The sequence below is a fragment of the Podarcis tiliguerta genome, assembly GCF_965153285.1.
Source record: "Podarcis tiliguerta genome assembly, chromosome: 4".
Lineage (NCBI taxonomy): Eukaryota > Metazoa > Chordata > Lepidosauria > Squamata > Lacertidae > Podarcis > Podarcis tiliguerta.
This window is the reverse complement of record NC_139537.1, coordinates 71,517,114-71,541,611: the sequence shown is the minus strand read 5'-3', so window position 1 is coordinate 71,541,611 and position 24,498 is coordinate 71,517,114. Positions and strand designations below refer to the sequence as shown.

The 24,498-nt window shown below is 39.8% G+C and overlaps 1 protein-coding gene and 1 long non-coding RNA gene across 36 annotated transcripts in view; one reads left to right on the top strand and one right to left on the bottom strand.

The window, feature by feature from the left end:
• INPP4A (inositol polyphosphate-4-phosphatase type I A) overlaps positions 1–15,416 on the top strand; it is a 97,430-nt gene extending 82,014 nt beyond the window's left edge. For 10 of the 34 annotated variants that reach the window (XM_083437702.1, XM_083437700.1, XM_083437689.1 and 7 more), the window contains 3 exons: positions 2,760–2,872; positions 3,856–4,010; positions 11,055–15,416. In XM_083437702.1, coding sequence (XP_083293828.1) covers positions 2,760–2,872; positions 3,856–4,010; positions 11,055–11,187 — 401 coding nt within the window. In that variant the 3' untranslated portion in view covers positions 11,188–15,416. Of the gene's footprint in view, positions 1–1,396; positions 1,478–2,759; positions 2,873–3,855; positions 4,011–6,215; positions 7,565–11,054 lie in introns of those variants that run through there. The other 24 variants (XM_083437693.1, XM_083437677.1, XM_083437688.1 and 21 more) reach the window with 14 other exon arrangements.
• LOC310676340 overlaps positions 1–24,498 on the bottom strand; it is a 33,300-nt gene that overhangs the window by 7,680 nt on the left and 1,122 nt on the right. Inside the window, exons 2-3 of one of the 2 annotated variants that reach the window (XR_014510467.1) lie at positions 23,925–24,032; positions 22,324–22,411 (exon numbers count right to left, since the gene is read on the bottom strand). This is a non-coding gene — a long non-coding RNA (uncharacterized lncRNA). Of the gene's footprint in view, positions 1–22,323; positions 22,412–23,665; positions 23,746–23,924; positions 24,033–24,498 lie in introns of those variants that run through there. The other variant, XR_014510468.1, reaches the window with a different exon arrangement.

Below are 24,498 nucleotides of genomic sequence, written 5' to 3'. Positions count from 1 at the left end.
TGTTACGGACGGGATCTGTTCCGGAGGCCCGTTCGTAACGTGAAATGCCCAGAACTCGAAGCGCTGTGTCTGTGCAGGCGCGCAGAGCGATTTAGCGCTTCTGCGCATGCGGCAAAACTCAGAAGTAAACCGTTCCGGTACTTTCGGGTTGCCGCAGGACGTAACGCAAAAAGATGCAACATGAAGCAGATGCAACGCGAGGTATGACTGTAATGGAACTACTCCAAAAACAATGGATTGTTAGTAGGAACTTAAAATGACAACTGCACAGATAATATTATGCCTAATATAACAGAACCAATTTGCTCAACAGAATGATCTCTCATATATATATATATATAGAGAGAGAGAGAGAGAGAGAGTGTAGAAGTACTGGAGTATAAAATTAGCATGATGAAAACTGAGTTATAAGATTCTGTTTAAAAAGTGAGTATACAGAAGCAATTTGGCAGTCATCATCTGATAAACCCGTAAGAGAATTTAGTATTTTTCTGTCCCTGAACTTAAATTATATCATGGAGACCAATCACATACTGGTAATTAATAAGATGCAATTGGACATTCAAATTTAAAAAGAAAGGGGGGGGGAATCAAAATTAAATGGGTGAATATTATATAATAGTCAAGATATGATGTGGCAAGCACAGTAAAAGAGGATTGAGCCATCAGTACCAGGCCCTAGTTATCATGTTTCACAATGAGCAAGATGCTGGCTTGTGACTTTGTGGGGGACAACACCTATTTCCCTACAAAAAAAAAAAAAAAAAAAAACCAATACAGAGGTTTTGTGCAAAATAGCTATTTAGCTGTACTGAAATTCTGATAGAGATCTTGTGGAAAACATCCATATTATTATTATTTTTCAAGATGTCATGATGTACATAGAAGTCTCCTAGGTGATCTGCTACACATATTGAGATGCTAGCTCTACCTAACTAGGTTGCTGAAATTCCTACATGCCTTCAGCATGCAGGAATCAGTGGAAACAGGCCTGCTGCCAGAACTGCCAGAAACAAAATAGGTCCAGTTGAGGAGAAAATGGGAGTAGGGGTGTGGCAACAGGGAGTGCCCACTGATGCACGTTACAAATCATCCACCCAAAGAAACTTCTAAACTTCCACATGACCAGTGATAGTGGATGCGTAATTGATTATTTTTATTTAAGGGTTCTTCCATGGTAAGAGGAAATTATGATTAACTGTATAAAAATATGACAGACTGGCATTTTGATTACGATGGTGTAATATGGACGGTGTGAAGAACTTGTGTGCACAGGTGGTATTGGTTCCACCATAAAGGCCCACCTGGGAGCACCTTAATAGAGAATAATATAGCTATGTCTTACAATAATAGAGCAGATAAGAGTCAAATGAGATGGTTTTTCAATATATTCAAGTGAGGTCATGTCCCAAGAGCCAATTAAGAGAAGAAGCTGAGACAACTGAGGTTGAATTGTTGTTAGCAGGACCAAGTACAGGTATGTTTTCTAGATTCTACCGTTGAGTTAGTTATAGCAAAGGAATATAGTTGCTGTTTAAAATAGAACCAGAGGGGTGTGCATCTATTTTTTTGGCCCAAAGGCCCCATTCCCTCTTGGCTACTCCTCCAAAAGAAGAGGCTTCTGGATCCTGCCAGTGGCCCAGCTAGTCCAGCATCTTGTTCTCATGGTGGCCAACCAGATGCCTGTGGAAAACCCACAAGGAGGACCTGAGCACAAGAGCACTCTCCCCTCCTGTCATTTCTGGCAGTTGGTATTCAGCAGTATACGGCCTCTGACTGCAGAGCATAACCATCATAGCTACTAGCCACTGATAGTCTTATATCCTCCATGAATTTGTCTAATCCTTTTAAAAGCCATCCATATGGCCTTCTTAAGTTTCAAGGAACCTGATTAATAGACCATTCCAAAGGGAGGAGGGCAGATGGACTGGGAAGTGTAAATTCCAGGAGGAGAAACTGCCAGATCCAAAGCCTTACTGGGCTTGCGCCAGCAGCACAAAAGTGGTAGAGTGGCTCTTTCTGGTGTTTTCCTCCTTGTCAGCTTGGTGTCTTTCCCCCCATCCCTTCCCATTGATCCACAATGGAGAGACTTGCACGGGCAGATGATCTTCTCTGCCTGTGACCCTCCCTCTCGACTCAAGGAGACAGATCTGCTCTATCCTGAGACTCTTCCAGGGTCTATAGGATTGCTTTCTAAGGAAATGATGATCACTTATCAAAGGAAGCTTAGTCTTTCAATATAAATTTGCATGCGGGTGAAACAATACTTCTGAACCAAGAGGCATACTTACAACATGCATTGTGGCAGGCAACTTATAAAAGGTGCTTGCTGTTTGCAGCTTTCCTAAGTACTTGCATTAAAAATCTATTGTTGAAAAAAAATCTGCTGACTGATTAATTAGGGGTGCTTTTTAGTCAATTCAACAGTTTTTTTAGCTGATCACATAGTGTAGCCCTAACCGAAACAAATGACAATTTTTAATATGTGACATGTGGACAGTTTCTTGATCTAGTTTCCCAGATTAGTATACAGATTCTAAATTCCTGGAGTACAAAATGCCATGTGACCCCACTGTTCAGTGACAAATTTAGCTCAGGGTGCTCATTTCTACAAAATTTCTAAGGTACTGCACAAAAATAGGAGAAAGGGATCAAATGTATAGTTCAGCCTGAATAAAGCTGCATGTGCTGATAAACCTTTCTCTCATGTCTGACCACAGAGAATGGGGAATGCTTACACTTTCTTTATTTCATTTAAGGTCTACCTCGATCTCGTAGTCAAACGTGCCTGCCTGAACTGTTGCGGTTTCTTGGACAGAATGTACATGCAAGGAAAAATAAGAATGTTGATATTCTTTGGCAAGCTGCTGAGGTATTTATTATTCTTATTCTACAAGCATTTGATGGATATGCGATGTTTGTGCAGGTCACCATGTTTACCTTTTTACTGCCCTGCCCTGCCGGAATGACACCACTGCCTCTGCCCACCCCTTATGAGCTTCTGCTGGCTTGGTGTGCAGCATGGAGTGAGGTGGGTGGCTTGTCCAGGAAGATGGGTCTGGTCTCCAAGGATGTTGAAGGGGAAAGGGAGTTACTTGTTGCTCATTTGGAGGATGGGATGGTTTTGTAGCCTTACTAAGTCCATTGTCCTTGCAAAGGCTGAACGCTTTCCTTCCCAGGGTGCATGGCCATGGAAACCCATGCCTACTGGCAGAATCTCCTGTGTACCACTGTGTTTGCTATGTGATATTTATTTGTCAGTGTGCCATTGCAGTAGGATAAGAGGACAGAAACATCCAGGCAAAATGAGCAGAGGTGGACAACCACCTCCAAATGTTCATTTACAGCACTGAGATACTAGTAAATGCCACTTCGTTTTCTCTTCATTAGGTGGGTATATAGCCCACCTAATGCTGAAATGGGGTATTTGTGATTCTCTCGAAGTTGCTGGACTAGTGTTTCTTCATTATTATTATTAAAATTTGTCTCAGGACAGTTGACAGGATGAAATCACAACCTAAAAACATGAAATACACTATCAAAATAAAAACAACTTAATAATTCCACCAACACATTTTACAAGTGCATTGAATGTCAATCAGCCAAAGGCCTGATTAAAGAGGAACATTTTTGCCTGGCACCTAAAGGTGTGTAGTGAATTGGTCATCCTTGACCAATGCCCGTGGTGGCTGGAGCTAATGGGAGTTTTAGCCCAATAATAACTGAAGGGCCACATGGTCCCCATCTTAAGGCAACCTTTCCCAGCCTTGGGTCCCCTTATTGCTTCCCAAATGTGGGGATATTACATTACACTGAAGCATTACAATGAAGCTAATACATAGTGTCCTTTTCTAGATTTGCCGCAGACTCAATGGTGTTCGGTTTACAAGCTGTAAAAGTGCCAAGGATAGGACTGCCATGTCAGTGACTCTAGAGCAGTGTCTAATATTGCAGCATGAACATGGAATGGCTCCACAGGTCTTCACACAAGCCCTGGAATGCATGAGAAGGTAAGGACCGTCTGCTCGCTGGCCTCTTGTTCCTAATCCTGGAGCCATGTAAACTGCAGATGGGTGGTTTTCAACCATCTTTGATGGGGATAGTTATATAACAAATATAACTATCAAGAAAGATAAATTGCACAGACTACTGTTTCCTGAAGTACTTTGGACCTCACTCAGTATTTTTTGATATAAAGAGAGCTGTCATATTTGTATGTGTATTTTTTAAAAAAAATCTCCTAAAAGAGGATAATACTTTGTATAGTTTTCAGCAGTTTATTGAATAACTGAGATGTAAAGAAAAGTATTGCACAGCATGCAGTCTTTTCTGCTCTACCAATTTGAAAGCTTTGTAATTGTAGGATTGCCTCAGTTGTCATCTTGCCATTTTTGCTTAGAGGTGATCTGTATGGTTTACCTGTTCTGTGAAGGATACACATCTGCAGGTTGCATTGTTTTGCTATGCTTATTCCTCAAGCAATACAGTTTGCTTCTTCAGCAAATTGTCATTTTGAATGTTTCATGATGCAGCAATCAGAACCCATCACAACCTGTCAGTGTTCTGTGGTCATATCAGTTTAACTCCTGTTTTCTGAAGCTGCAGACATACTTGAAAATTCTATTGTTTTAAAAATGTAAGGAATCTGTTTACTGTTCAATACATTGTTTCAAGCACTACCCGAAAGCTCCAATTTTACATACCAAAAAAGAAAGGATAAGAAATCCAGTTTTAGTCTTTATTGGTGTTTTCAGCACTACCGTGGAGTCCTGTTCTCAACATTCACTTACGCTGAATGTACTGTACTGTGTGTCTTCTCACCAAATTCTCAAAAGTGTTCAATTCTCTTATCCTTTCTGTATGTTTTTGCTATTTGATCCTTTCTAAATCTTCAATGGTCTACTTTTTATGTTACCTTTTTACTTCAGCAATATTGCTTTCTGAATTTGCCATGGAGTCTTTTATGTAAAGCATATGATTCCATAAAGGGGAATCACCTTAAACCTGGGCTATGATTAAACCAGCATCTTGGTTAAGAAAACATTAACATATATAAGAGAGAAAGAGATAGAAATATATATGCTCAAATGTATTCGCAGCCTCATTCATAATATTTAATTGATGTCCTTCTGATAATACTAACTACATTTCTGATAGATCTGGACATTTTTAATAAAAGTGGGTACAATATAGGCATTGTTCATCATTTTAAAGTCTCATTTAATGCACCTGATTGTTTACCCAATTCTGGTCTGGGAGAGAAAAGCCATGCCATTTATGTTAAGTGCATTTAACATTTAGGAAAACAACAACATTAGGGCTGGACCCAGAGAAATGCTGGGAGAAGGGTGTAAATTGGAAGGTTATCACCCCACTCCCACTTCAAGAGCCCCATGAAGAGCTTCACATAAGGGTTGGTATGCGGTGGTGCAGGGGACTGCAGTGGAAGGAGGAATCCTTAGAAATTGGAGAGAGGCAGTCAGGGGTGTAGCATGGGGGGGGGGGGTTTCCAGGGTGATTGTCCGGGGTGCTGCTTATGCCACCTTCCCTGAACCAGCATTGCCCCGGTGTTGCTCACTGAGCAGGAGGCCAATTTGCCTTGATCATTATGGTGGATTTTTGTTTGTTTGATGACTTTTTAAAAATCATTTTTTAAACTAACCTACTTTGGAGTTAAGTAATTTTTAACACCGATACCTTTAATAGCTAGGTTATTGAACTAATATGGTACAACTCACATTGAAGAATTTTTGAAAGGGTCAAATGCTATAATGGTTATTCATGTTCAGTTTTGCTTTTCAGAGCTCCCTTCCTTTGCAGCATGTGGAAGCATGGCAGAGCAGCATGGAAACATTGCTTGGCCAAATGAGAAAATGAACATGGAAAACCATTCTTGTTCAACCTACATGTATTTATTTTCAGTAGATTACAGTATTCTTTCTTATTTTCTCTTTTTATTCTCTTTCTCTCTCCTTTATTCTGTAATTGTGCCTTTTATTATTATTATTATGATTTAAAATTGGCACACCTCCCTATTCTTTAACCTAACACGTTCTATTTTCTGTTGTGGCTTCTTTGATATTTCTTTTTCTCCTCTTCTTGATTTCATTCTGTTTTATTTTGCCACTTTTATTTCCTTTTGGTACGACCATTGCATGTCTGTGTGTGTTTCTTTCTTTACTTTCCTTTCTCCCCGAACTTCTTCCTTTTCACAGTATTGGAACACGGGAGGTAGTCACGCAGAAGAACTTGTGTGGCCTGGTGCCCATCCGGGATTTCAGGCTAGACCCCAATCTTCTCTACTCTATTCCTTTACTAGCTCTAAGCCCCAATTTACTGATTGTGTGGCTATTTCTGAGCATTGCCTACTTGGTGGCTAAATTACGTTGCAAGTGAAGATGAGTTTAAAAGCAAACAAAAGCAAAAATTTCAATGAAGTGCCAGAATATTTATTGCCACCTGGTACCTATTTGTTGAAGAATGTCTCATAGCATCGTCTGCCAAGAATAATAATTATTATTATGCCTTACAATTTTGTGTTTCTATTGTACTAAACTTGTAAATACACATCAGATTATTTTATGAAAAGGAATTGTATCGAACGTTTAAACTGTTAACGCTTTCAGTGCTTGTAACATAGTCTGACAGCGGCCCTGTTACCTCGGTATTTTACCCAACCTGAAGATTAGTTTCTCTTACCAAATATTTTTCAAGCATCCAAATCCGGAGTCTCTTTACTTTCTCTCTCTGTAGATACACACAGTTTTGTTTCACATGTTCCATGTATTCCAGAGAAAGGAACTTGTATTCCAGAGAAAAGAATTTGTATCTTTTTTGTATATTCTTAAAGTGTGTCAATCTTGCGTTTCATATTTATGTGATATGCGAAGAAACAAAGTGATCGTTTGTAACAGGTTTAGCTAAACAAATATGCTCAGCACCTTACTACTTTGATTTCTAGGCATAGCCTCTAAAACGGCGTTTGTCAACTTGGTGCCCTCCAGATGTTTTGGACTACAGTTTCACCATCCTCTGCCAGCATGGTTGTGCTGGTTGGGGGCTGATGGAAGTTGTAGTCCAAAACATCTGGAGAGGGCACCAGCTTGGTGAAGGCTGCTCTAAATAATTATAGCGATCCATGCTTAGAATCATGTACTTGTTCCCCCCCCCCCAAGTTAAATCTGTTGCAGCAAATTATACCAACTTTTAAAAAAGAACCAACTTGAACTGCAGTGTGCTGCATGCAATTTACCGTGCTTTGTTTATTTCTATATCTACTTTTTTAATGTATCAAAAAGCGAAGAGTGGGTAGCAAAGAATAGCTTACAGATAATATGTAATTGTATTTAAATCTCCGGGAAAATATTTTTATAGTATATGTGAATGTGATCATATGTAAATTAATCCTGACATTAAATATTGCCATAAAAGATGCACTAATGAGATATTTCAGCTAATGGTTAACGTTTTAGTTAGAAGAGATGAAATAAACTTAAAATAGTTAAAAGATGCTAACATAATTGAGTAACTGTTCCCAGAAAATTGCTCTAATACTTCAGTGGACAACAGAGAATTATACTTAATTGCTGCAGTTATGATATTTAATTGTCCAAATATGCACATATCAGCATTCAGAAAGCTTGTACAGCTATAATATTAAAGTTATAATTTTGTGGATTAATTTAATTAAAAGGCAACAGCCAACATTGCACAAACGGAGTTCCCCTTCTCTTCCACTCCCCATTCCCTCCCCAATTCTGCTTCAGAAGGTCTATAAACCTCTGGAGCAGATTTGGGGGGTGCATGGGAACGTGAGGAAGATGAAACCCCACTGCCCTAATGGCAGTCCGTTCCACAGGCATGTGACTGCCATTGTAAATTTGAGATTTTAAAGGAGTTAAGTAGGCTTAGAGACAAATTCTAACTGCCATGTTCCATTGTGCTATGTCCCACTGGTACAAAGATGTTTCGGTTGCATTTATTTTGACAACTAGTATAAGAAGAAGATGTAGCCTTGATTATGGACTGTTTGTATGTTACCAGAGTAGCATGAGAGCTACTGCTCCTGTAGCTCAATCCTGTCCTGCTCCAATAACATTTGTAGGAAGCAGTCATGTGACTTGGGGTAAACAGGCATCATTATTTCACACTACATCAAAATCACTTCTTATGTACTGAGAGTAGACCTATTGAAATTAATGGACCTAAAGTAGACATATCTACTAATTTCAGTGGATCTAGTCTGAGGAGGATGAAAATTGGATGCAACCCAGTGATGTTGGTGTGGGAAATACTCCTGATGCATGAGACTGCTTTATACAGACATTACTGTAGAATGTTTCTACAGTGCAGGTTTCATCTGCTCAGAAGCAGCAGCCACACTACTCAGGCAATATAACAACAGGTCTTGTGAGGAATGCATTGCAAGATAATTATCCGCCCCACCCCCCTGCAATGTAAGCATACTGCACGGCAGCATTAAAGCCTTTCTTGTCAGAGGAATGCTTCATACATACATTGTAACTTGTTATTGCATGCATTGAATCTTGCCTCTCAAACAAGAATAAAAAAACACGCATAGGGTCAAAAATGTCTATCTGGGTCATATGTGTTTCCCAGAAGCCATAATTTCAAAACACACACACACACTTCTTGGTAAGTAGCCAGTTGTTGGGCTGACTACAACCAGGCAAGGAAGCAGTTTTACTTTTTTTTCTTGTAGGCTGTCAGTGTGCCACAAATGATTAACATAGGCAGGGGTGGGCTAGTCAATATTTGTAAGACTTAGCTATAGCTATCCTGCCTTCTCCTTCTGCAGCACCAAAGATAATGGGGTAGCTCTTAAATAAGCAGAGCTTTGTGAATCCAGAAGAGCTCAGGATGGTACCAAATGAGTTTCAGATAATAAACACATCCTCAATCAGTGTACACAGAGTAAGCTGGGTGCACAAAATCAGACTATCTATACATACTCTCCCTCTGCAAGACTGCTAAATCAAAATGTGTGCAAATTGTTGCCACAAATCTAACACCCTAGAATACTTTTGTGGTTTTAAATGAATCCAAGTGACACTCAAGTATGAATTAAAGTCACTACAGATAGTGTGATGCTGTGGGTTAAACCACAGAGCCTAGGACTTGCCGATCGGATGGTCGGTGGTTCAAATCCCCTCGACGGGGTGAGCTCCCATTGCTTGGTCCCTGCTGCTGCCAACCTAGCAGTTTGAAAGCACACAGTGCAAGAGATAAATAGGTATCGCTCTGGCGGGAAGGTAAACAGCATTTCCGTGCGCTGCTCTGGTTTGCCAGAAGCAACTTAGTCATGCTGGCCACATGACCCGGAAGCTGTACACCGGCTCCCTCGGCCAGTAAAGCAAGATGAGCACCACAACCCCAGAGTCGTCCGCGACTGGACCTAATGGTCAGGGGTCCCTTTACCTTTACCTATAAAATAAGTACTTCAGAGTCCCAATGTATTGTTTTAGAGGAAGGACAATAAAATAATTTACTTGTGAAATTAAGCCATATAAAAATGTGTATTATACAATGACAATTGAGTTAATGAAATCAGTTAATCCCAGTTTCATATCAAGGTGTGCACAATCCATACAGTAGATTTCAGTATGAAAGTTAAACAGCTGTTAATATGCCCACTGAAATCAACAGAACTTCAAAAGAGCTTGTTTGTCTGGGTCTTGCCTTATGTTGATAGTGGAATAAATTATTATAATTCAAAATCTCACCACCTTGGAAACAATGCTGCTGTAGTTTAACAAGGGGCATATTAAATGTTGCTGTCCTTAATTGTTTAAAATATAATTATATATCAGTCCTATGTTTGTGTGCTTTGTTTAACACTTATGCTCTAGCATGAAGCCATTTTCATTTTCCATTGTTATCTTCTATATTCAAAGGAACCAAAGAAAGTTCTCTTTTGATGGTCTAAATTCATTCATGTGTACCAAAATGATGTGCTTCCTTACATAGCTGTTTTTCAGCACTTTCAGTTTCATGAAAAATAATGGCCTTTTAAATAGATTTCAGAAATATTGTATTGAAATGCAATAGAGTTCAAAACCAGAGTGTAAATGTTAAGATAGCCTATTGTAGCAATGACTATCACACCAAAAGAGGACTGTTCCCCAACAGCCCAGTATAGATTTTATTCTGCCACTTTAAACCATAGCTAAGGAGCAGGTCAGCAGAATTATTGACCCCATCGTCTCCTACAATTTCACATGCAAATCTCCACTTCTCCCTTATACCATGGTTTATAATTATGTGCTAAGCTGGACTCCTATTATAACTACAGTTTGAAGCTGTTTCGAATCCTAGGTGAGAAGAAATTTGGTTAGCACAAGTGCATACGTAACATTAAATCATGGTGAAATGGAAGGGAATGCACAAGCCCACAGCCCACTATAGATTTCTTAGGTTAACCTGCAAGAGGTAATTTCCTAGGTTAAACCTGCAGCAGGTAAATATGAGGGAAGGTTGCATTCCTAAATATTGATGGCTTTCTAGCATATGGTTGGTGGCTGTACATGAAATAGTATTTTTTCAAGCAATTAAATAGTACTAAACTTTTAAGGATTGTGATTGTATTAGTATTAGTTGGTTAAGTTCCTCTCTCCCAACCGCTCCTACTGTGCATAGCAAATTATCTAGTCATGGTAACCTTGAGCAAAGCCCTTGCTAAACTGATATGCAGGAAATAGTTGTTGTTGAAAAGCATTTATTACTGCATAGCATATGTGCCATGAAATACTTTGGAACATTGCAGAGATCAGTTGCATTGCAACTAGTTACACTATTGCTTTTTAGAATTGCAAGTTTAGCAACTAGACACTGCATGTTTCTATTTCACGTGCCTCATAGCTGGTCTGTTTAGTGATCCACTGCTTTTAAATTTGCAATGGCAAATTATTCAAACACCTGTTCAAGTATTTCAATGCTATGAACTAACTAGTTCACCTCATTATTGTCTAAAATAATTGTTCATTTTGTTTTTGTTTTTACTGCTGTCATTTTTTGTGCTTGTCTCTCTTTCCCAGTGAGGGTTGTCGAAGAGAAAATACAATGAAGAATGTTGGATGTCGCAAGTATGCATTTAATTCCCTGCAGCTGAAGGCTTTCCCCAAGTATTACAGGCCTCCTGAAGGAACTTATGGAAAAGTTGAATCATAAGATTACTCTGTCCTGTAATTAGTTGTTCCGTTAAAAAGAAATGTGGATACACTCAATTTTAGTATATGAACTTTGACAACAATGTCAGAAACAATTTTTTGTACGTTTCACTAGTTAATACCAAGCATGTACTTTTATTAAATTGGATTCCATAGGAAAAATATTATTTACTGACCCCTTATAACATGAAAATGTGATGACCGTCTGCTCATGTAACTAGCCATCAGTGTATGTAAGATGCCTGTTCCACTGATTTCTTACTTATTATGCCTAAATAAGAAAGGTAATTCCTGGACTGTTGATGATTTTATGAATGAAGTTTAGGCAGCTGTTTCACACATCTTTTTATACTGATTTGATTTGAGATTAAGACTTTCATATAATACTTTTTTAAAAAACCTCAGACTTTGTAAATAGAAAATGAATTGGATGTGAGGCAGTTTGATAAGTTACAAGCCGCATTGTTATGCAGGAGAAGCTAAAACTCAGTTTTTAAGACAGTGCAGCACAGTAATATAAAGGCCAGGACCTTAAAATGTTTTCCTTTATGTAGGACACTATCATATATGTGGTGTGTACTATACAGCATCAGGAATTGACACAAAGCCCAGATCAAAAACTGGACTGGACCCATGAGTCTTTCAGTTGTCTTTAGAAATTTTACAATTCTATACCTTTGAAAAGTAGGCTCAAGGAAGAGAGAGTTGCACATGGCAAAATAGTTAATGTGACTAGTGGTGCTCTGGGTAGAGGACTCAAAAGACAAGGTACACATTCTTAACTGGCTGGCATTGTAAATTAGATACAAAAGTGCATTCTGGTTTGGCCTCTGAAGTGCCAAGGAGGCTGAGTCCTCTGCATATCCGCATCATCAGAGCCATCCAACCTATTTCAGTTTGCACCTCTTTCTGTTTATATCCATCAGCTTACTGCACACAGCAATGCCATTCAGTGGAAGACAAATATTCAGAAGTGTGCGCTCTCTCTCTTTTTTTCATGCACAAGATGATATTATACAACTTCACTTGTGGAAGCAGCTGTTTCAATGTTTGCAAGCCTTTTGCCAAGTATGCTTGCTGGATTTACAGCCTGGTTCTAGGACTGAATGAGATGCACTTTAACCATTTGGAATTGGTGGTTCCTTACTTTCCTCTCTGTCTTCAGCCTTTCAAATATGTTTACTGTATTATATTTAACTTTTACTAGGAGTAAACCCATTGATATTAAAGGCCATGACTAACTTAGACCCATTAATTTCAGTGAGCCTACTCCCCATAATAGTTAAATACAGCCCATAGGTAATGAAAACTATGAAGTACATAAGGGATTCCTACTTTCAGATCATTGATTTAAACAAAAGCCAAATGTTTCTCATGACCTTATAATTCATTGATGATAAGGCTACGCACTGAACTGGTATGGGTGTAACACTAAACCATAGTTCAGTGTTATGTGAATGAGCTTTAGGCTCACACCTCCGTAATTACAACTCTGATGAGGAGTGGGAACTTCTTCTTTTTAAACCAGATGCAGTTTATTGTTATCAGGGGTGCCAACTTGAATAAAATATTGGGGGCCCAGGCAAATCCTACCCCACATAATTGATCACGTGACATGGCACATGCACACCATTTGAATGGCAATACCCATCAACTTTGGGAGGGCCCAGCCCCTTCAAATATTTTATTTTTGGGGGGGGGAGGGACCTCGGACCCTAGGAGTCGGCTCCTATGATTGTTATGCCCCAAAGGAACAGGCAGTTAGTTTAAACTATGGTTCACTGAAACAGGTCTGGCCAAAATCATAGCTTATGATACAGTGGTACCTCAGGTTAAGTACTTAATTCGTTCTGGGGGTCCGTTCTTAACCTGAAACTGTTCTTAACCTGAAGCACCACTTTAGCTAATGGGGCCTTCTGCTGCCGCAGCGCCGCCAGAGCACGATTTCTGTTCTCATCCTGAAGCAAAGTTCTTAACCCGAGGTAATATTTCTGGGTTAGCGGAGTCTGTAACCTTAAGCGTATGTAACCCGAGGTACCACTGTACTGGCTTGTCTCAACAAATCTTAGTTTAAGCTAACCATTTATCCCTTTTGGACAGAACAATAAACTGCTGCTTGTTAAAGACAGGAAGTGGAAGTTTCCAAGCTACTCCTCAAACTTCTGTTTAAGGCAGGAAGTTAATGCATCTCTTCTCCTCCTTGGGCTACCCTGGAGGAGGAGCACATGGAAGAGGAGATAGGAGTGTATCAGTTTGAGAGAGACACTGCTGCTTGTTCACATAATGCTAAATTGTGGTTCAGAATTATTGTCTTCCAATGGAAGATGCTCATGTGAAAAGCCGCTATTAACAAAACTACCCTTTAGAAAGACACCCATGAATATTAATTGATTGCACCAGTACAAAAAGCAAATGTGTGAATAATGCTTAAGGTAGAACAATACAGTCTTCTGTTGATATGTGACCAGCAGCAAAACAAAAGTGAAATTAAGCACTGATTTTTTAAAATCACGTCATGCTTAATCTTCTGTAGAGTTGTTTAATCCAGTATATAATAACCATTATAACATTTTCATACTAAGACTGTAACCCAGAACAAACATCTACACTTTTAAAGTCTACTGAAATTAGTTGTGTTTATGTATAATAACTATGTTTAGGATCATGGGCCCTGTAATGGAAATGGGAAATGTGGTTCAGTTATTCTCCACAAAATAAGAAACCGGTATACATGGGACATTTTCCAATTCTGTGTTACTTCTCCCAGCTATTTATATTTGCACTTTAATTTCGCAAAGGTTTTCCTTGTTTATTCTAGGCCTACAGACATTTGTTATACTATTTGCTTTTCGCAGTTTGATGGCTTAGCTGTGTTGTTACATGTGCTAGTCATGATTTTGCACTAATCATGATTTTGGTGGACTAGTCTTTTATTGCTGTTTCAGCCTTGTTTGCAGTTTCAATGTTATGAATGCTATGTAACATGTTTAACCTCGGAACTCTGCACCAAGTGTAAACGTTTTTGGTCCATGTTGAAATTGTACTATTGGGAAAACTCATCCTGATATAGCGTAAATGTGCATTATTTTGTATTTATTTTATGTTCACCACTCAGTGTATTTTTTGTACATATTAATCATGTACTTAAACACTTAAGTTATTATTTTTCAGCTTTGGAGGAAGGGCTACTGAAAAGATTTCAGTAATTTTATGATTCTCTAAAACTTTGGCAAGCAATGTTTTTAGACACAGAATACTGTCAGCCATCTCTTGGAGCCATAGGGTGTATTTCCCCATTCTTTTAATGGGAAAGGGAAGCTGAAACTTTAGGCCAGATTGGCTAGTATAAATGTTCAGGATCAGATTTCTAGCTATTTTTAGCTATGCCCCCGCTAAATAACAGTGAGCCTTTATTTTACATGCCTACTTGAATTACACTACGGAAAATTGTTTGTTTTTACAATGTTTCATTCACTTTGGTGAGGCTCTTTGGATAGAAATGCATTATATAGCATTGCAATACTTATATGAAGAATTTCCAAACTCCTCATATGTTCCTTTGAAACCCTCACTTTTTTAAAGATACCAAGCTATAGTACTGCATTAATTATAGGAAAGGGATTCAATATTCTGATTATCTTTGGGTTGTTTGCAATATGTAGAATATCCTAACACTTTGTCCATGTAATATTTTATAAAGACAATTTGACATATGCATAGATAGGATTCCATTGAGGACAAACTGAATAGAGCTTAATGAAAAATGGAAAACTCTGAAAACATAAATCCGTATTAGGAAACTTCATTTAATTGTTTTATTTGAGTGACAGATTGCACAGAAAAGGCATTCTTAAGGAATACTATAACATGAAGTTCTAACTAATTTTTTTTAGTACATTTTAGAAATGAAACCTACTAAAGCGGTATAAAAGAAACTGCTGCTAAGTCTGTTTGTCTCTGTTCTATTAAAACACCCACAGCACAGTTGCCTTTTGGGTTTCATTTATGTATGTAGAGCTATTGTAAAATAGAGCACTGTTTTTGTCTCAACACAGTTGTATTTGCCAAGCTTGGTGCATTGAAAAGTTTATTTTATTTATTTGTTTTGGGGCAGTATTAATATACCATAAACATATGATTACTGTTTTATATAGTCAATTCTTCCAATCCATGTATGCTGTAAATGTGCTAGTCTTTAGGGATAAAATAATAATAAAGAACTGACAAGAATGCTGAGATTAGTATTTTTGTTTCATTAAAAAAAAAAGATAAAATACATTGCAACTTTCAAGGCTTTAGGACCTCTATTATATTATACTTTCTAGGGTTTTCCTACTAGCAGGGGTGTCGGGATTTTCTGGGCCCAGTACACTGTATCTGGACTGGGACCAGTGACCACTTGCAAAAGAGGATGCAAACTTGCATGCAACTTGCATGTGCAAATCTATGTTCTCTTTTTGCAGATGGAGGGTCCCAAAATATAACTTCTAGGGGGTACAACCACCCTGGAAAGATGCATCCTGGTTGCTAGGAAAAAGCAACACATATTCCAAGGGCAGCGGGCCTGGATAGATCAGTTGGTTACGGCAAACCAACCAGATGGCCAGGGTATATATAAAATAATTAGTAATCCATGGAGGTCCTAAAAGACTGCAGTTTTCCCCATCCCTTTTCCTATTTCTGTCGCCTGGAATCCAAACAACTCACTCATCAATCGCAGCTCTGACTTTGCTCAAAGGCTAAATACATGGGTGGAAATTTCAGAGAAATTGCTTAAATTGCTTTCGTCCGCCCCCCCCCCCCTTTTTTCTTTTAATGAAAGTATGGCCACCTGCTAGTGTGGGTTCAGTACATCAGTATCCCTATACCTCTCTCTCTCAGTGTAACTGCCTACAAGCGGTTGCATTTTGTTTTAAATTTTTATTTAAAGATTTGTTTTTATTGTTGATAAAGGTGGTCCTACTATTGTGCCTTTATTTATTAATAAGGACAAATAGACATTTTATTTTTTATCAGTATATGTAGGGCCAAATCTTTGTGTGGCTTACAATGAATATAAGCTAAAGATGCTGTTTGGTACAATATATTGCAGAGATGGTATAGAATGATTTATAATTTAAGGGATTTGAGATTTAGGATATAAGGCCATACATCTTATGTTTATCAAACAGCAGCCTCCCTCACCCCCCACCAAAAAAAGCAAACCACTTCTGAAATTAAGGGAACTCGGTGTTACATAGTACAGTGGTGCCTCGCAAGACGAAAAGAATCCGTTCCGCGAGTCTCTTCGTCTAACGTTTTTTTTTGTCTTGCGAAGCAACCCTATTAGCGGATTAGCGCTATTAGCGGTTTAGCGGCTATTAGCGGCTATTAAAGGCTTAAGGGATTAGCGGATTAGCTGCTAAAAGGCTATTAGCAGTTTAGTGCCTTAGAAAAAGGGGGTGGGGAGCGGAAAAAAATCGCAGGAACTCGCAAGACATTTTTGTCTTGCGAAGCAAGCCCATAGGAAATTCGTTTTGCGAAGCACCTCCAAAACGGAAAACCCTTTCGTCTAGCGGGTTTTCCGTCTTGCGAGGCATTCGTCTTGCGGGGCACCACTGTATATGACAAGGGGTTGCTGATCTAATAATCTAAGGGGGAGTAAAAAAAAGTCCACTGGTATACCCAAGCCTTTGGTCCTGCATAAAGTATTATTTATATAGCACTAGCAAGATGTATGGCTATGGCTGTGCTCATGGTCTTACAATCAAAAATTTGACATGGAACTTACTTTAACGCAAACCAGGAAAGAATGTGATTTTGGGTACACATACTTAAGACTCAATTACAGGCTTAGTTGTAATGTGGCATGGTAACCAGGGGGCTAAACCAAAGGCTTCACATAAGTGGATTTTGAGGATGCAGGCCAGCAAAGGGGAAGGGGGTGGACTCTTCTGAAGGAGCAGAAAACCTCTGGCTGGCTGAAGGGGTGACAATGGAGGACTGAAGGCCACAAACATGGACATATTTGAGGGGCTGTGTCTCCGTCCACTGCTCACCAACCCACTGCCATTCTCCCCATATTAACCGCCTTCCCATGCAACTATTAAGCTCACTTTTCACTTTCCCAAACCACTTTCTAAAGTCACTTTCCTGTTCCACAGCCCTGCTTTGTACCCATTTTCACACACACATCCCTGGTAACTTCCTGCATCTTCCTCCTTCCACACATTGCAACTACTAAGCACCCTTTTCATTTTCTGCCCAGTTATGAAGCCATCATCCCCTTCTATTCTTCAGATGCTGTCATGATCCTGGCTTTCATGTTCAGCCCCCATTCCTACGCCTTCTACTGCCCCCCCTTTTTGCAAGCCCCTTTGCACCCCCAATTTTCCCTTCACTCCTTCACCCTCCTCCTTACTTTTCTCAACTCACCTCTGCACACAGACCACCCCCATTTCCATCCTGATCCGCCTATACTGCAGACCCCTTTGCGCACATACCCCACGCTGATATATGTTACTGTATATTTAAGATGAATAGAATATTAAGAGCAAGCCTGCCAGTTAGCTTATTCAGCTAAGGGTCCAATTGATAGATGTTGTACATATATGGATGTTTGCTTGTTAGTTAAACATCCGTTCTACATTACACACTGAATCTGGAAATTCATGTTGAAAACAACAAATGATATCAGAAGGGGGGGGGGGGATACATTGCAGAAAGGTACTATGGTATATTTGAGGGCTCCACATTATTTCTCTCTCACACATGAGGCAGCTGAGGAATGGAAGAGGGAGAAGTCTTAAGTACAATGAAGTGAGTGATGCTGAAAGAAAAACATTGCTTTAAACAATGGCAGAACTTTGAATAAAGTGTTCCCATTCTTATTCAAAGTCACTATTGTCCTTTTCATGCAGTTTGTCTATTAACTTTGCTAACTCTGCAATGGGAATGGGAACTCTTTACAATATATTTGCAGAAACAACAGAAAGAAATGGTCTCGTTGGCAGGATTTAAATAAACATTTACAACTTTATTTACAGAGAACAAGAAGTATAACAATGTGATAACATAATACTGTATATAAACAGCAGAATGTATCATTTGATGTAATAAACCAGAAATGGTATTTGAGAGAAATCAACAGGGAGGGGGGAAATTGGAAAATGTATGTTCAGCAATGATATTGAATACTTGTTTTGAGAAAAGAAAATCAATAAAAAAGTTTTTTTTAAAAAAAACTTTGAATAAAGTGGGCTGGGAAAATATTGAGAGGAAAATGGTACAGAACTTTGATGAGGCACTACAAATTCTCCGATGGGGACTGCACTATGAGATTTTTACATTATTATTGCATAGATAAGAACGAAATGACCAAGCAACAAGAGATGTGAATGATCTTGGCAAGAGAGTGCTGGATGAGGAAACCAAGATGAGAGAATGGAAGGACAGCAATGAGAAAGTTACCGCAGTCTAGGCAACAGATGAACTGAGGGTTAGACTCCAAGTGTTAGACTCCCAATTGGGACCTAAAACATGTCAAAGCCTTTAAACAGCTCACAAAACAGCCGTCACTCAAAAGAAAGAAAAAGTCTCTACATGATAAACTGAAACACCAGATTATCTATGGGAACATATCTATATTCCATGGGAACAAATCTGAGAGAAAGCAGAGTTTATTTTTTAATGAACAAAATATAGTCCTAATCCAAAAAAAGAAACTGATGGTAAGATAAATATACCACACAACATGATAAATATTAACATTAGCAAGGCATCCAAGAAAAATTTATGTCAAAGTAGCTCACCAAACAGGCAATGAGCTGCTGAACAGGAATGATGGCTAGCTATTTGGAAAATCCATTTTATATACATTTCTGGACACAGAGAACTGTCTGACTTTGCTTGCATGTATGGCTTTTAATAAAAACATGAAAGATAAACATATTTCCAATGGCAGATATCCTGTACAGGTGATACCAAAAGCCATAGGATTTTATGACAGCACACAGAGAAAGTGCATAAAGAAAGAACAGGTCCCTGAGGGATGCTAACTGAGACAGGGAAGGCAGAAGAAGTCTCTCTCCCTATGGTTACATTGAAGAATCAATTAGACAGGTAGCTCTTTCTTACCTAGCCAAGGTAAATACCAGGATTCCATGCGTTTTCTGTGGCAGAATATCTAATGCCTCTACATATTTTTCTTTGCCCTTCTGAGTAATAAAATATAACTTTCTAAAGGGGTGTGGACAGTTGCCTATCTATTTTGACAGGGTTAAGTGCTAAAATGGAGCATGACTTTCCTTCTCATACTACCAAGCTTGGGCAACTAATAGACTTGTACTAATAGACTTTGCCCTATTGATTGACTTCATATCAGATCCATTAACCAGTGATACCCTTAGTTCTTCTAAGTGTTTTGCTTCTTGGGTGCTGTAAGGAGTCCATGAGATCATATATTCCTGATCCCCCCCCTTTTTTTTTGCTTTTAGACCCCATCTACACTATACATTTAAAGAAGTATTATGCCACTTTAAACAATCATGGTTTCCTGCAAATAACCCTGGGAACTGTAGTTTGTTACTAGGAGAACCCCTTCTCCTCAAAGATCTACAGTTTCCAGCGTCCCCTGGGAAGAATGATTGCTTATTAAACAATTGGAAATATTACTCTCACACACACTGATTTATAGTGCAAGGCTTTCAGTGCCAAATCAGGAAATCCAGTAATGGATAGCCAATAGAGCATGTAGTTTGGCCCTAAGAGTTTTATTAATTTTGAGTGATTTATATAATCACTTCTCTCCAATTGTTGAGGAGACCTAATATAACCCTACCGTTTATTATGTGAGTGGTAAATATTAACTTACATGCCCTTATAAAATGTGTTAGCTCAGGTCAAGTTCCACTGGGTTAGAAGGTAGGAATCAAACATCGGCCTGAAAAGAATTTCACCAATACCAGGTAAGAACACACATTTTAAGTTTAGCTTTTGGGAGGAAAAAAAAGATAATGTGCTGAGCAGTGTGGGTGGGAAAGAGAAAAAACATTTGACTGTTACACAGTACCATATGTCATTATGTGGATCTGATGTCTGGTTTGTATCACTAAGTATATAATTTTCAGTTTAAGTGTGTTTGATAGAGCTCTGAGGCAAATAAAATAAAATAAATTCATGAAGGTAATGGAACAGTAATAGTAATAATACAACCACAATGAACTGTGGAGTATATCATTTTTGGGCTTTATAAGCTCCCAGATTAATATTATATCCTAAAATATAGAGGTATTGTAATACTACTGTCAGCTATTAATAGGTCATGTTCTCCCTAAACAAAGAACTGCAATAGTGAAAGTAGTGAATGAACCAAGATATACCGTATTTTTTGCTCTATAAGACTCACTTTTTCCCTTCTAAAAAGTAAGGGGAATGCAGCCTGCGAATGCAGGCTGCGCAGCTATCCCAGAAGCCAGAACAGGAAGAGGGATAGCTGCTTTTGCCGCGCAGCAATCCCTCTTGCTGTTCTGGCATCTGAGATTCAGAATTTTTATATATATATATATATATATATATTATATATTCCTCCTCCAAAAACTAGGTGCATCTTATGGTCTGGTGTGTCCTATAGAGCGAAAAATACGGTAATTTTGTGTGTGCTGCAGAATCAGCTTTGAAGGTGGGTTATTTATCTAGGAAATCTCATTACACATACATTTAACACAAGAAAATGAGTAATACAGGAAACTTAGATGGCTTTGGAATTCACTTTGTCAGCTATACCATCAAGACAAATGCTAGGGCAGATTTCATAATGTGTTTATTTAAATATTTTATTATACTACCTTTCATAAAAATATCCCAAGGCAATTCACAATAAAACAAAAAATAAATAAATACAACAGCAACAAAAATAGGATAAACTCAATACGCAGGTATTAATAGCCAGCAAAGGTCTAGAATAAAAAGTATTTAGTAAGTGCTAAACACCTAAAACATGAGGTGTTTGCCTTATCTCTGAGAGGAAATCGTTCCATAGGCCACCACAACAAGAGGGACCTCTGCAGGTTGCAATGCAACCAGGAAGACCTCACTGGAAGATCTGAATGACCGGATATACTGTTATTTATATTGGGATCTTAAGGCACTTGAGGACAGTTTCTGACACCAGCCTATTTTAGCAGTTGCTTTTACCTTCAGGCCAAATTCCCTAAACCTCCATCCCAGCCAAATACACCCACAGCCCTGGAGAACCAATGGGTATAAGCTGCCTCTGAAACTCAAAGCTCCTCTGGTTGTACTTCTGATTCCTTGGACAGTTTAGCCAATTTAAAAAAACCCACTTGTATCATGCTCTTCTGGTAAGATTTTTATATAGGGCAGCTTCTCAGACCAATTCATCCTCCGACTCCCTTCTCCTTATCTTCACCAGATGCGTATTAATAACAGAGTATTAATATTCAGGCCTTAGCTTTTCTCCTCACACTACCTTCCTCAACTCCATCAAAGTTCAACTGTCCTTAACCAACAGTTAATGTCCAACCATAAAACTGCTGGACAATTGGAGTCTGCTGCCACCCAGACCAATCAGAAAGAAGTTACCTGACCAAGGAGCCGCACAATAAATTCTCCCAGAGATCATCTCTCCCCCCAGAACCTATCACCAAGCAGCTACTATTTAATTTAATTTATTTATTATTATTATTATTATTATTAGATTTGTATATAGTCTGTGTATACACACACACCTGTAGATCTCAATGTGGTTCACAACATCAAAATACAAGATAAAAACACAATAAAAACAACAACACAAACCACAAACCAGTAACACCCCTCCCTCACAAACATTTGAAAGGGTACAGGATGTTAATCAGCCCAAGGCCTAGTTGAAGAGGAACATTTTTGCCTGGTGCCTAAAGGCGTATAATAGGCTTGCCACACACACAATAATGACACAAACATCAAACTTCGACAATCACAGAGGTCACATAATATTTTTTGCTTTCAGCGCAAGCATGTCATTTTGCGAAGGGGCAGGGTAACCATGGGGCTAATAATGACTTGTAAGCTACTTTGCAGTATTTCAGCACAAAAAGGAGAGTGTGGCAAAAGGAGGGATGCACTGAACAAACAAAGGTGCCCAGGTATTACTCACCTGCAGGAGTCTGGTGGCTGCTGCTACTTCTAGTAGCATTCTGGGGTGCCAGTGGTGAGTCAAAGATAGAGTATGTTCTCTACAGCATCTGATTAAAAAGAAAGAAAGAATTATTTAAGGAGTCTAGAGTCTTTTCTATGAACATAGCCCTAGAATTCGGAAATATGCCACCCATCTTCCAGCAATTTAAAAAAAGGCACACACCTTCAAGATAAGGCATGGCTGATACTTCCTTTCCATAGTGCATGCTTTCTGCGATCCCCTGTATGGGACAGCTGCATATATTCCTGCATTGCAGGGCGGCTGGACTAGATGACCTCGGGGTCCCTTCCAACTCTCTCTAATTCTAACTTTGGGTTGGCATGCCCTGAAGAGGAGTGTGCTGCAGCAGCAACTCAGGAAAGGTGATGTGGAGGATTCAACATGGGCTGTGGTGGGGACAGGAGGATCAGGAATAAAAAAAAATATGGAGAGAGTTCCTCACAATTCACAAGGTATTGCTTCTGGCTGAACAAGCTGCTCATTATTACTCACGAAGCTACAGGTGCTGCTTCCATTATTACATTTGCAACCTACCCCCCACCCCCGTGATTGGAATTTTATGGTCTTAGATATATGGTAATGTTCCTAAGTGTACCAACCAAGCACGTACATAGATCAACACGTACATAGATCAACGGAAGACCGACCTGGAACCATTTTGATTCCTAAACTGAGCAAATGTTTTCTCTGCTAGGTCAAAGTGGGAAACCTCCCCATTGTCTCTTTCCTCACAAATCCTGTCTTAAGGGCACATTTAAGATATGAATAGGGTGTGAGCCTGTGACCTGGCCCAGGAACTAAGTATTTATCATTACAAAAGACTAGCCAGGCTCCCCAGAAAATCCAATCAAGTAACCTGCCAGACAGGAGAAAAACAACATTCAAATTTCTGTTTAGACCGCCTTTTCTGTGATGTAGGTGTGATGTATCTAAGGGGTGGTCTTAGGTTACACCCCTTCTGTGATGTATATATGATGTTTCTGGGGGTGGTCTTGATCTGCAGGGTGGCAATTTCAAAAGTCTTTATAAGGTTTTGCGCGCCATTTTTCTGGGTTCCTCCTCTCCTGCGGGTGAGGGGAGCACCCTGTTGCAACAGATCAATAAAGATCAAGCTTACTAGCTGCTTTGCTTCTCAATATTCTCTGGTTGGCCTCTGTTATCTTCTTCTACCAACAGGGAACCTATGTAAGGACTCTATATGGGCTCTTGGATACCCCATAAGGGAAAAGGGCATTTTTTGTTTACAACACCGCGCCCCCCCCCCGCCCCAGCGCAAGGGTACAAAGATAACCACCTGCACCTTATTGACATTCTGCTTCAGGCCACGGCCGTCGTCCCAACTGAGGCCACCCCCACCCCGGCTGCCGCCAGCAACACACAGGCAGACCTCGACGGTTCTCCCCCTCCCCTCCCCCCAGGCTATGCGTTTTCAGCCCCTATCCCTCCTCCCCACGGCGAAAAAGCCGTTACACGTGGAGGCGAACGCTTGCCTTCTGCAGCTTAGGCCGCGGCTGCCATAGCAACGGCGCCGACCAGCCTCCCTCCCCTGTCCCTCTCACCTCGCGCGAACTCGTGGACGAAGCGACTCGTGATTGGCCAGCTTGCCTCTCTGTGAGCAGCGGGAGGCCTTTCGGCGCGCGACAACAAGAGTGAACCGCGGCCGCTCTCTCTTATTGCAGGTAGGTGGCGGGGGGGTGGCGTGAAAGAGAGGAGCCCGCTATTCATTGGAGGGTCGGGGGAGAAAGAGCCCGCCCCCGACGTTGCTCCCTGCGGCCGGGTTGGAAGGAAGGTGGTCCTGGCCACGTGCTCGCTCGCACCTGCAGGCTGTTTAATTTATTGGCTGGCATGCGGGCGGCCACGTTTCTCCCCTCTGGGACGTTTTGTCCAAATGTTTGTCCTGGCTTTTGCTTTCTAACCCACTCAGGCCTGCCCCCACCCCCCAAAATAAAACCCCCGTCTTTTTACAGAAAAACAGCCCCCCCCCCCTGTAAAACAATATTTGTAACCGAGTTTGCTAAAGCAAATCTTGTCAGAAATGAACGACGGGTTTTTAAAAACCAGCTAAACGCAAAATACCATATCTTTAAAGACCTTAGCCAACTTGTCTCAATTATATATTGCTTTATACATACT